The 13,822-nt window shown below is 32.4% G+C and overlaps 1 protein-coding gene across 1 annotated transcript in view; it reads left to right on the forward strand.

The window, feature by feature from the left end:
- Positions 1-6,092: 6,092 nt before the first annotated feature.
- LOC100378671 (kinase non-catalytic C-lobe domain-containing protein 1-like) overlaps positions 6,093-13,822 on the forward strand; it is a 72,591-nt gene continuing 64,861 nt past the window's right edge. The window contains exon 1 of the mRNA XM_078010137.2: positions 6,093-7,390. Coding sequence (XP_077866263.1) covers positions 7,123-7,390 — 268 coding nt within the window. The 5' untranslated portion in view covers positions 6,093-7,122. The remainder of the gene's footprint in view (positions 7,391-13,822) is intronic.

A 13,822-nucleotide genomic window follows, 5' to 3' on the forward strand; every position in this document is an offset into this window, starting at 1 on the left:
AGAAAATGTGAATAATTTTACCCCAATTTTAGCAAGCACTCAAAATGGCAATTGAGACTACTGTATCTATGTAGTAGTGAAAAACAACAAACTCATAAATAAAAATTACTGATCTAGTTAATCGTATGTTCAGCCTTTAGTGACTTTAATTAGAGGTAGAACTATTGAGACAGCAGAATATTTTTGTTGACCTATATTAGAAAAAAACCTTTATTTTTTTTTGTTCAAAATTGTAGATTTGGATACTGTCACCATCTTCTATTTTTATTCAGTACGAATTATTTTTGGGGGGGCGAAAAACTGATTTTTTGTCCAAAGGTACCCCAGTGATATTTGGAAAAAAACAATGGGAAATGACTAAATAATTACAATTTTCGTGAATGATACAGTTCGGTGATCGCCAGAGCTGAAAAAAGGAAGAGAATGAACTCACTTAGATATTATTGTTATTGTGACATCTGTCAACTTCTGCTCCGTGGATGATTACACTTTGTTATTTAGTCAAGTACATGTCTTATCGCCAAAGCCATTGACTCATCTAAAGTAATAGCGCCCTCACATCGTTTAACTTTATTCTTGCTTTAGAATACGAGTACATGTATACTCTGTAGTACTGATACCGAGAACAATATTTTCGTGAAATTGTTCAATTTGTGCTTAAATGTCATGTGTGTTGCTCACTAAAATGTTATGTGCCGTGTGACTCGTTGAAAAATTTATCGACTTGTGCTAACTCAGAAGCCTGGCATGTGCAGTGGCCAAGTACTGTAGAATACTTTATTGTCGCTTGGAATTAATTTTCGCTGAAGCAATAATTCAGTGAAATTAAACACACAAACAGTAGTTACAGCAAGAATTAATTCCAGCTAAAATAAAGTATTTTACATTATGTAAGAACACAGTAAATATACAACCAGACAATGTTTTGGCTACCAAACAATCTAACTAATAGTTAATGGGCGACTGAATGTAACACCCGTCACGTGGTGCGTACGCAGCATATGACTGTACACAATACTTTATGAAACCAAGAATTAATTTAAAATTAGTTTATATTGCTTTTTCCTTTCTTTATTTGTTTCGCAATCCACATATTTAGACGATGTGTGCATTGCCATAGTAACAGACAGTCACTGATTTACATCTTACGTACGGTAATTTACGTACATGATGTGTTGACACAGTGTATCCGGATATGGGTTCAGTGTTCAACAGGAAATGGGGCAGGTCCACAGAGTAACTGCCCACATCATTCAGAATCTCCTGTGGATTGACCATGCACCCACTCAAACACATGGAGAGAGTTTTTGATCCTTGGTTGAATCACACTCGACTTCGCATGTTCCGGTAAATAAATCTATAGTCTAACATTCTCCGTACTTACAACTCTTCAAGTGGTAATACTGACAATATGATGATTCGTGAATATTCACTATAAAACTATTTGCTGTTTACAAGTTATACGTAAGTTTTATACGTGAACAGTGCAATAGCTCGAATGATTACTATTGTTTATTGTGTTACACTCAGTACTCGTGGTTGGATTCAACATAAGTGAGGTATGTATATCAAGACTCATCTACAATTATTACTTGTATATGATAGTGGTTTCTAGACATGTATGTCTGTGCTATATCATGTGTAGTTAGAAAGATGCACTGTGATAATACAAACAATATATCGGAATACGTTGGATGGTGGATTTGTGTAACTAATGAATAACTAAGACCGTGGAAATAAACATTCTTATAAATAACGTGGATCATTTTACCGGTACATGTGCACACCCATGTGCATGGTGATAGCGATTGTATTATTGTTTAGTGTCTTTTATCATGGAAGGTACCTTCCATGGTTTTATGTAATTGAATGCTAAGTGTGTTTTATATCAACGTCCCCTTTTTATCGGCATTACCGACACATTGTTTCAACACTAGTGTAACTACTAGTGAGTATGTGTAATACAACTACAGTTTTTAAACAGAACTCGGATTTCAAAATATACAAATTGGTTATAGCATCGAAGGTACTAATGGTTATAGCATCGAAGGTACTAATGGTTATAGCATGGAAGGTACTAATGGTTATAGCATGGAAGGTACTAATGGTTATAGCATGGAAGGTACTAATGGTTATAGTAAAAGAATGATGAGCAGTGACAAAGGATTATAGCAAATGTAATATTGGTTATGCAAGATTTGTTTCTCCCATACTGTTCACGTACACAAGTAATCAAATTATATTACTTAACATTAATTAAAATACTTAAAATACTAGAATTCAACAATACAAGCTATGAAAAAATTAATGAGACATGAGACCATATGCATGATTTACAAGTCACACACCCTTATAATTACTAAGTACTAGTATATATTTTGGGAATTTCTCGACTACAATAAACAATGCAACTAGTTCTTTCAAAAGTTCCAAAAAAAAAAAAAACAGATTCAACAAAAACTGCGGTAAAATATTCAATTGGAAATCATTGTCATTATATAGGACAGCAATATCCCCAGAAGGTACCAGGGTGTGCAAACTTTCGGCATCATGCATTAGGTCCTACCACAATCCCTCTATCACTGTGGTCCTACTAATATTATGACACCGTGGTATGCCAGCAACGCCAGTAAAAAAGATTGATTTCTGTAATCTATCACTTGTGGCGCTGTTATGGGAAAAACGGTGAGGGCCTATCCTTTCGAACGTCGATACAAGTTTTAAAAATATCCCTGAAAAATATTGTAACTCCGCGAAACGCCCACCGAGCTGGAAAATCCTCAGCAGACCCGGATGTTGCTAAATGGTCTGCATTGTGTATCAAATAGATTATCGAGGACGTGTTCGCCAACTTTATTTTACATTCCTGTTCAACATCTGCCAAACAAAAAAAAACGAATTTTCGGTATCCTATTTGATTGAAATATCTCAAAAATAATAATAATATTCATGATATGATGACATTGACTGAATGTGACATTGAGTTAAAATTCAGCCAAAGTAGCTGGAAACGTTGTGGTTAGGAGTCAGTCATGATGATTTATATAACCTGCACAGGGCGGATTCAATTATTACAAACGAGTAAATTTGTATATATTGTAATTGTGTTTCACGGTCACTGGCACAATTCCATTCGGAAATGCTCTCTAAACTCTAAGGTAGAAACCTTCTCATAATGTTGAAAAAAGTTGTTAATAAATCGCATGGTAGTTTTCATTGGTTTATTATGTACAATCATTAAGCTACTGTCCCATGGCACGGTGAAATAGCTTTCTATTGTGTGTTACAGTGTAATGTATTCCGAGAAACTTTGCCTTAAGTTTGCATTTTTTTGACACTTTTCAAACCAGATTGATTTTAAATGCAGGACACAAAAAGTATCACAATATATGATATTTTCAGTCTATGTCGTCGGCCTACAATTCGTTCATGAGTGGGCTTGTATCTCTTGAATTTTAATGAAAACAAGCAGGTTGCAGTTGTGACTAATATTGAACCAATCTTCTTCCTTCTTTTATATCATCATAGTCACTCTTTTAGTTTCACGTTTTATTCACACTCACTAATGACACTGGTAGTGCCCACATAGCTGAGAACAATGTCATTTTAGTAATCGTTACTGTATCATCTAACTGTGAACATTTTGAGAACACCTATTGATGAACCGCTTGGATACCATCGGAACCACCTTGTGCACGCTTGGCTTGCTTGGGGTTATTATTTATCCCTTGTTGCATACTTGCGTACTTATATCCAGAGAGGGCGATATCTAGATATTTAATACAATTCCACGACAAACACAAACATGTCAATCACATTGATACAATTAAAATACAATCGCATCTTAAAATGGTTTCCATTTTTTCTAAGCTGGCTGTACAAAGTTTATGAGATTCAATCGAAGTACTCTCATTTAATTTTGTTGGTAACAATTAATTATGAATTTCATAGCCGTACTATACTGAAAACTGTGTGAAATATACAAGTATATTATTTCTAGTGAGAACAGATGCATTCAACAAATCAGTTATTGTATACGTCATCACTGCTTTGTGCAGTTTCCTATTATTTTGAAAGGACGACCATTTTGTGAAAATTTTCCCCTGTGAAGCATTTTATCGCCCTGAATTAATCTTGCCGCTCTGATTGCTATGTATAAAGACATGTCTGTCTGTATTGCGATAATGAAATCACAACAAACTAGAATAAAGTCATTCTACATGGCCTATAGCAATCCTATAAACACAAAGTTTTCGGTGAAATTCTGTTACATATTAGCTCGGTGTGTTCTTTCTAAGTTAGCTTAGAGGCTAGGGGCAATAATAAAACCTTAAAAAGTTATTCTGGCTGTCACGACCAACCCCGTCATTCCCTGTTTGTAACTCTTTGTTTTATAGTCCTACAACCATAAATTCCGTTTTATTAGAATTACTATTAGACTGAGTCTGTTATCAGTCAGCGTAAAAAGTTTATTGATGTTTGCTTGGAGGACAGACGGCTCATCTATGAGAGTAACAAACTGGCAGATTGACTCCACTGCTCAGCTGAAATATGTATGGATCAAGTAAATAATTCAATCATCCATTTATACCCAAAGCGTCGCCCTTAATACACATAACACAATTAGTCATTTTTATTTATTCTGATATACATTTTTATATTACATACAGCATATAAAATAAGTTACTTGTCAACTTGATCGCTGGTTGAATTTCTTTCGTCTCGATATGGTACTGTTAATTTGGTGTATTTGGGTATTTAGCGATCTGAATAATAAAATTAACTTTGATAATTATTTCGGTATTTTATCTCAACACGCAAATCTATGTCAAGTAACATTAAATTCGTAGGTACACCTGGCGAATATTGGTTAAACAATTAATCCTTCATATATTCATAGAATTAATACATTCGTGATATATATTGCACAGTTATGTCTCTTACTTTACGGCAATATTTACATAAATCATTTTCTCCTTTGTCCCACAAACATAATATCGGATTGACCACACATTTTGTATACAAACTTTCAATGAAAAGCGCGTTGTTCATTTTCCGTTTTTGTTTTGTTTGCTAATGTCTTTATTTCTTGCCGTTACACGTTCTGTTATCAGTTCACCAACTACAAAAACTGATTACTACAAGGATGTTGTAAATATATATTTACTATATCTCTCGTAAACATTCAATCAATAAATTAAATATTTTTTTCCCGTAAGGTATCAGAAAAAAATCAGACCACATGTAAAACAAAATTTTATTCGTTTTCTATCGAAGCCTCGTAACAAAAAAACACTTTTACGGTCACTCTCGATGTAATATGAACATATTTTTCAACACAAAATGAGTAAATTAAAGCAAAGTCTACACTACATTCATTTATTCGAAGAGAGTATAGTTCGAGATACAACAATTCTTACGTAATTTGCGTACATTATTTACAATGCGGTCAGAGATCAATGTCACTTATATACAAGCGTTACGCACCATGTAGGAATTTACAATACTCTTGAAACTCAAGATTGTGATACACTTTCTTATACCGATGGAAATATCGTTCTAGGTCTACTGAACGATAATGAAAGGTTTTCTGATCCGATGTTAGATTAAACCTGGGGAACATATAAGCATGTGCACATTATTGACGCAATGCGTGAAACAGAGTGAAGACGTCACACGTGTTTTGATTGCGATACTGAGCATTATGGTTTGAAATTGACAATATGTGTCATTCTGTTATGACCATCTATTACATGTCATATTGAATTATCTATTCTATTCTATTCTATTCTATTCTATTCTATTCTATTCTATTCTATTCTATTCTATTCTATTCTATTCTATTCTATTCTATTACTGTAATACTTTATTTTCGCTTTGAATTTATTTTTGCTATTTTCGCTGAAGTGATAATAAAATCCAGCGAATCCATTTTGTTTCCTATATTTTACGTTCGACTCGTCAGGAATCAGTAAATATAAACTCCGTACACCCAAAAAAGTATTTTCGGCGAAAATTAATTCCAACTAAAATAAAGTATATTACAATTTAACGTTCCCATTTGAAGACTGATGGGGCTGGAGGAATTTTTTTTTTTTTACATATGCTTGACTTTTTATCATGGAAAGTTGTATTTCATTCTCTTCAGGAGATCACCCACATCGATATTTTGCGTCACTTCAAAATCATTCAGCCGAGACGATTAAAAATAAGTGCGACCATCAATTATTGTCTTGTGCCATTAATAAATTAAATTGATCCGTTCCGTTTGGCATGCGTCATATTTGCATTGAACACAGATTCGGGCAACTTTAATAAAAAAAATACCCACAATGCACCATTCGTAAATAGCGGTCTCGTCTGTGCGTCTCAAGACGGCTTTCGTGATCTCAGATGTTTGTCTGTGGTGGCAAATTTAACTGGTATGTTGCTACGATCTGCCACATACTATCAATAGTCTGAGCAGTACTTCTAACAGCCACGTATTAACTATCGTTGATTTGAGTTTATAAGCGTCACAAGGCTGGAGATGTGATGATACATGTTTACTGTGCAGTAGTTTACGCCGACAATGTCGATGACAGCGGGACCACCGCCACTATTGTGATTTAACCCCGTTGTTGACTGTGTTGTTTTAAATGTTCACAGTTTGTGTTGTACATTGACATGAAGATAGACTCAGTTTGTGGAGTTTAACCTTGGTTATTGCTTGTAATAGCTACAATCTGATATGTGAAAGTGAATGACGTTTGGTATTGCTGGACACTCACTGTGGCACCGGGCTCCACAAGTCGTTTTTCTGGTTCGTGATCGATATACTGCGGACAATGGCACGATGGTACGGCGTGTATTCGTTATAATGAAGAGCGAATGAAAAATGTGTTAACTAAAATATGACGATGTGTCACCTAGCTGTCGTGTTTTGGCGAAAACACCATTATAATATCCGGTGTACGTTTACTCAATAGGTGTACTTTACTTTGATGCTGCCATGTTTCTTTTAGGATCTATCGCGATAAAATGTGTTGTTAGGTCAAGCCCAGATGTGTCAAACCAAACAAACTACACTAACAACTGTGATTTATTTCCGTGGTTAAATTCACCAAGGGGATACGATTAGATATGGCGTTGTCTGCCGTAGGTTTGTTGGAGTTTGACCCACTCCCGACATTGCAAGAAGATGAAGAACTGGTCACCCTGTCAGATGTACTGCAGCTTAGAGAGGCCTGCCTCTTTGAGGCCGAAATATGGGCAGTATGCATGGAAACTTGTAAAGCACTAGATTCAATTCAGAAAACATCAATGGAGTTATTTACTACATTGTGTATTGCTCCGGAAACTCTTGCTTTCAACACGACTGGCAACGTGTGCTTTATCGACTCAATTGAAGGTGGGTAATTTTGTCCTCATTCCCTACACTTGTGGTCCCATCAACTTATACCATTAAACTGCTTTTTGGCAGGCAAGCAACACAGTTAATGTCCCTGTCTTGTAACATGACCGATTCATACACTAAACAGTGTAATAAAAATTACGAGACAATAAAAACATCACAAAGTATTTTGGTTTTAAAGTGGCCTATTTAAAAAAAAATCAATTGGATATTGAGTCCACCGGCTGCACATAATGGCTTGTAAACATCCCATTCACTGCCGCCTGTCATTTTGTTGTCTAAGTACTGTTACATTCTAATACACAACATATTATGTTAAGTACCTTAAATATTCAGGGTTATTTTGCATATTTAGGTTATTAAAGTTTGCTTTGAGTTAATTTTTATTAATATGTGATATATAATAATATACAAGTTTATTATAAAAAATATTAAAGATTATTATAAGCATATTTATGTTATCTACTTCTGTCGTATTGTTTTTTAGTGTTGTCAATAATTTGTGGTATTTGTCCCATACCACACGATATCTTGGCGTTGTTGTAGTTTAAGGGTATGTAATTGATCTATCATAGGGACGCCATTTTCAATTGCTGAAATCACCAATGCGGTACAGTAGGATTATACTCTTTTGTGGTGAAATTAGTGTGTGTTTTTTTTGGTTAAGTTTCACTGTGGTTTGGGGGTTTGAAACATTGTTACCGATATTTAATAATTCAAAATAGCGACCTAAACCGAACTCTGCAATACTCATCTATACTAACAGTGATATGTTTTGATCCTAAACACAGTGTTATTATTTGTTATTTTTCATGAAATTCTGAATCCAGGGATAACATTCTTTTTTTCTGCTACTTTTCTAGTGTTTGTCGCTTTGTAGTATAAACTCATGATCGATATTGATAGTGAAACTATTTTCATTCGTGATATCTTACTTTTTTTCGACATAGAACCAACTCATGGGCAATTCTATTCCCAAATGATATTAGTCCAGTTATATACTGTGTACATTAAAATTTACATAGTACATGTACTCTGTAAGAAATCATAAAATATATATATATGTTTTGAGTCAATAATTCAGCAAAACAGATCGTTTGATTGACATTTTACAGTAATCCCAACATGTGGTCAATGCCTCTCTCATAGGTCTTGGTCTTTACTTTTAACAATCGTTCTCTTTCTCATGGTCATTCACGGATAATACCGGAGATAATGTGTAGTATTGCTTGAAGCAATATTGATATTTTATATCTGATTATGCACAAAGGCATTATATTGATTATATACATGTACAGTGTATATGCACCACTAAGTGCATACTATTTTCTCATGATGACCTTTTTTATATTTCATATTTACTTGTAAATTAGAGGTTCATCTCCAATTTAAGTGCACATAAATTGTATTTATTATATGCTTAATCATTAGAACATTATTTATTCCGACCATAACCTTATACCTTAATCAATTTACATGTGTTCCAAATATAGCAAATATGGTTTAAATCTTTCCTGTTGCTTGTAGTCATAATTTAGTGAAAGGTAACAGTTTGAAATGCTAGTGAGAAGCATGTTGTGAGGTTTGTGACTGTGCAATCTGTTGTTCAGGGACACGATTATATTTCCGTCACATACTACATTGTGTGTGTTCATAGTAAACAAGGGATAGTGTTCCAATGTGATGTAAATGTGACACATATTGTCCATATAAGGGATATGTCAGTAATACTTACAAATGTGTGTATCACTTTCAACACAGTGTTTAGTGATGCTTATTTGTTTGTTTTTACTGCAATTATATTCTTATGGGGTTAAAAACATTTCAAAATTTATAATCATTTCAACACAGTATTTTCTAGTATGAAATAGTTCTGTTATTGAAAAAAAAACGTCCTGACAATTAGGCAATTCTTTAGAGGTTTTTCATTCCATTTCCCACATACATGTATAACGAAATTTGGGGTCACCAGCTTATTATATTATAATGACATTGTCTTTCACACAATATACAATCACAAAATTTCTTATTGTTGACTGAAAACATGGAGTAAAAAAATTACTTAATGTGACTAATAGGGGAATTATTTTAAAATGCTGATTTTTAAAAAGTAATAAAAATGTTACTCTGCATAAATGCTTTGTTTTGTTCAACTTTTCTACAAATAGCAATTTTTGAATAATATTTCCCCACTTTTATTTTTACTGTAACACATACATGTACCAGAATGCTGTTCAATGTTACCATGGCACTATTGCTCCATAATTGTCTGTTAAAATGCAATGAATTGTAAGGTGCAATATTTGATTATAGGGGCTTCTATTGTAAAGAGTTATTCCATGAACAATATAAGTGAATTAATATAATAGATAGCCCAAAGTACCTGGTATATCTTTTTCTTCTCAATAAAAATAACTAACAAGGGTACCAGTATATATTATTTTTTCCAGTATATCAAACTAAATTTTAAGATAACTGAGATTTTTTTAGGATAATAACCGAGACTCATCAGCTTCCTGAATGATTGATTGATATATCTTTTTAGTGAAAATTAGTTTGGTGAGCATACTTATTTATTTGACAAATGATAACATAATATTTATAAACCGAAAGTTGTACCTTTAAACCATAGACCTTAGAAGTTCTATGTTTAAACCTATTTTGTGTGTGTGAGTGTGAGCATTTTAATGTGTTCTGATGAAAGGTTCAAAATTGGGACAACTGTGAATGTTACGTGTGGAATACGTGGCATTAATCTGGATTTCTCACTAATACCTGTAAATATTCAAGTGGTACACTGGTAGTTACATGTATTAGTGCATAGTGTAAGTACCGGTATGTGTTCATAGCATAGTTATCTACTTTCTTTTTAGCTCCGCTGTCGACTTTGTCGAGTGAAGCTTATCATATGAGTGATTGTCCGTCGTCGTCCGTGTCAATGTTTTATTTTTTCAACTTCTTCTTGAAAACTACAAGCCGATACTTGGTGTATATGTACCTTGGGTAGGCTTCTCTTAGGTTTGTTCATTTCATGTTGATATCTTCACTTCTCTAATTTTGGTGAATTTTTTTGTCATTTTTAGTAAAAAGTGATATTTTTGACTTCTTGTTAAAGACCGCAAGTGCAATTGCTTTGATATTACATATATAGGTACTACATGTGGACCTCTCTCAGATTTGTTCATTTTGTAATGATATCTTCAATTCTCTAATTTTGGTGAATATTTTTGTCATTTTTGGTAAAAAGTGATATTTTCGACTTCTTGTTAAAAACCACTAGTCCGATTGCTTTGATATTACATATATAGATACTACATGTAGACCTTTCTCGGATTTGTTCATTTCGTGATGATATCTTCAATTCTCTAATTTTGGTGAATATTTTTGTAATTTTTGGTAAAAAGTGATATTTTCGACTTCTTGTTAAAAACCAAAAGTTCAATTGCTTTGATATTACATATATAGATACTACATGTAGATCTTTCTCAGATTTGTTCATTTCGTGATGATATCTTCAATTATCTAATTTTGATGAATATTTATGTCATTTTTGGTAAAAAGTGATATTTTTGAATTCTTGTTAAAAACCACTAGTCCGATTGCTTTGATATTACATATATAGGTACTACATGTGGACCTCTCTCAGATTTGTTTATTTTGTGATGATATCTTCAATTCTCTAATTTTGATGAATATTTTTGTAATTTTTGGTAAAAAGTGATATTTTCAACTTCTTGTTAGAAACAAATAGTTCAATTGCTTTGATATTACGTATATAGGTACTACATGTGGACCTCTCTCAGATTTGTTCATTTTGTGATGATATCTTCAATTCTCTAATTTTGGTGAATATTTTTGTAATTTTTGGTAAAAAGTGATATTTTCAACTTCTTGTTAAAAACAAATAGTTCAATTGCTTTGATATTACATATATAGATACTACATGTAGATCTTTCTCAGATTTGTTCATTTCGTGATGATATCTTCAATTATCTAATTTTGATGAATATTTATGTCATTTTTGGTAAAAAGTGATATTTTTGAATTCTTGTTAAAAACCACTAGTCCGATTGCTTTGATATTACATATATAGGTACTACATGTGGACCTCTCTCAGATTTGTTTATTTTGTGATGATATCTTCAATTCTCTAATTTTGATGAATATTTTTGTAATTTTTGGTAAAAAGTGATATTTTCAACTTCTTGTTAGAAACAAATAGTTCAATTGCTTTGATATTACGTATATAGGTACTACATGTGGACCTCTCTCAGATTTGTTCATTTTGTGATGATATCTTCAATTCTCTAATTTTGGTGAATATTTTTGTAATTTTTGGTAAAAAGTGATATTTTCAACTTCTTGTTAAAAACAAATAGTTCAATTGCTTTGATATTACATATATAGATACTACATGTAGACCTTTCTCGGATTTGTTCATTTCGTGATGATATCTTCAATTCTCTAATTTTGGTGAATATTTTTGTAATTTTTGGTAAAAAGTGATATTTTCGACTTCTTGTTAAAAACCAAAAGTTCAATTGCTTTGATATTACATATATAGATACTACATGTAGATCTTTCTCAGATTTGTTCATTTTGTGATGATATCTTCAATTATCTAATTTTGATGAATATTTATGTCATTTTTGGTAAAAAGTGATATTTTTGAATTCTTGTTAAAAACCACTAGTCCGATTGCTTTGATATTACATATATAGGTACTACATGTGGACCTCTCTCAGATTTGTTCATTTTGTGATGATATCTTCAATTCTCTAATTTTGGTGAATATTTTTGTAATTTTTGGTAAAAAGTGATATTTTCGACTTCTTGTTAAAAACCAAAAGTTCAATTGCTTTGATATTACCGGTACATATATAGATACTACATGTAGACCTTTCTCAAATTTGTTCATTTCGTGATGATATCTTCAATTATCTAATTTTGATGAATATTTATGTCATTTTTGGTAAAAAGTAATATTTTTGAATTCTTGTTGAAAACAGCAAGTCCGATTGCTATACAAACTATACATATTGTTCATTTTCTAATGATGTCTTCAGTTCTTTAATTGAAATGTGCATTGCTAGCAGCGGAGCTATCTCAGCCGATAGGCTGCTTGTTTTCCATAATTTTCATATTCACTGTTTTATTAAATGACAATTTAATTTGAAATGTTTATTAGACATACATGTACTAGTAAAGTCATGCAAATTGACCAACAAATATAGGACCTGTGTCTTTGTATCTTCCTTGTGTTACCATAGTCTGTGTGAATGTCTTGATAATTTGCTAGTACATAATCATGGTTTAACAACAGATGTGAAAAATGACATCTAAGTTTATTTTCTGAATATAATAATGTGCTAGTCATTCACTGCATGGAAGGAAATAAATGAAATCAGAAAATACATGTTGAATTTTGACTGCATTTGCATAAACATGAATAATTTGTAACTAGCATACATTAAGTAAACTTTGATTACCCTCCCCTCTCCCACACACAAATGGTTGGTATGGTCACCAAAAACATATAATTTAATTTATATAGCTGTTATGATATTACTATAAAAGGGTTAATTATTTACTGGGTTTTAATTTTGCTTATTTCGCTGACTGGAAAATGTGCTAAATTAAAACCCAGTGAATATGTAAAATTGAACATAAAACACGTTATCTAAATGATAAAACTGTGAATTTAAAACCCACTGAATATGCCAGAAATGCTAAATCAGTGAAATTTAAACCCAGTAAAAATTAGTCATTTTACATTGTGTGAGACAAGTATGACTCCAAATCCATGAATATTCATTATGAATCAATCATTTTTTGCAAGTACACAATTCTAGTTGTATTATCACAATATATAATTCACACAAATATTGAAAATATTAAATTACTTCTAACCTACATTTGTATTATAGATGTACAATATAGCTGATGGCTTGGGTTTTTATTATAATGTCAAAATGCACTTCATTAAATTCAGTTAAAATTTGATATTGATGTGTTATAATGGGTTTTACTAAAATTTTAATTACTATGGTACAATGCTAACATCAACAATAGTATTGTAGTTTTGAGGCAGAAGTTTTCTTTACTTGGCATAAAATAACATTGAATATACTGAAAATCCTTTATTGTGAGTTAAGAAAAATTGTAAAATATTGTTGCAGATTTCCTTATGATATGGTTTTATTTTGATACCTATGCTGTCAAAATCTAGAAAAAAAATGTAAACTACTTTGTGCACAAAAATTGTTGCAAACACTCATGAAATGCCTATGGTATAAATATTACTAATACTGTAGTCATGTGCCAAGGCACTTATTGTCGTCCGGGTAAGAGCCCAGGGTCCTGAACATGGAAAATTGCCAAAAAATAGGTGTGCTGTGGGCGAATGCCCGGACATCCCCTGCATAAAAA

Source organism: Saccoglossus kowalevskii, chromosome 10 (assembly GCF_978046115.1).
Source record: "Saccoglossus kowalevskii chromosome 10, keSacKowa6.1, whole genome shotgun sequence".
Lineage (NCBI taxonomy): Eukaryota > Metazoa > Hemichordata > Enteropneusta > Harrimaniidae > Saccoglossus > Saccoglossus kowalevskii.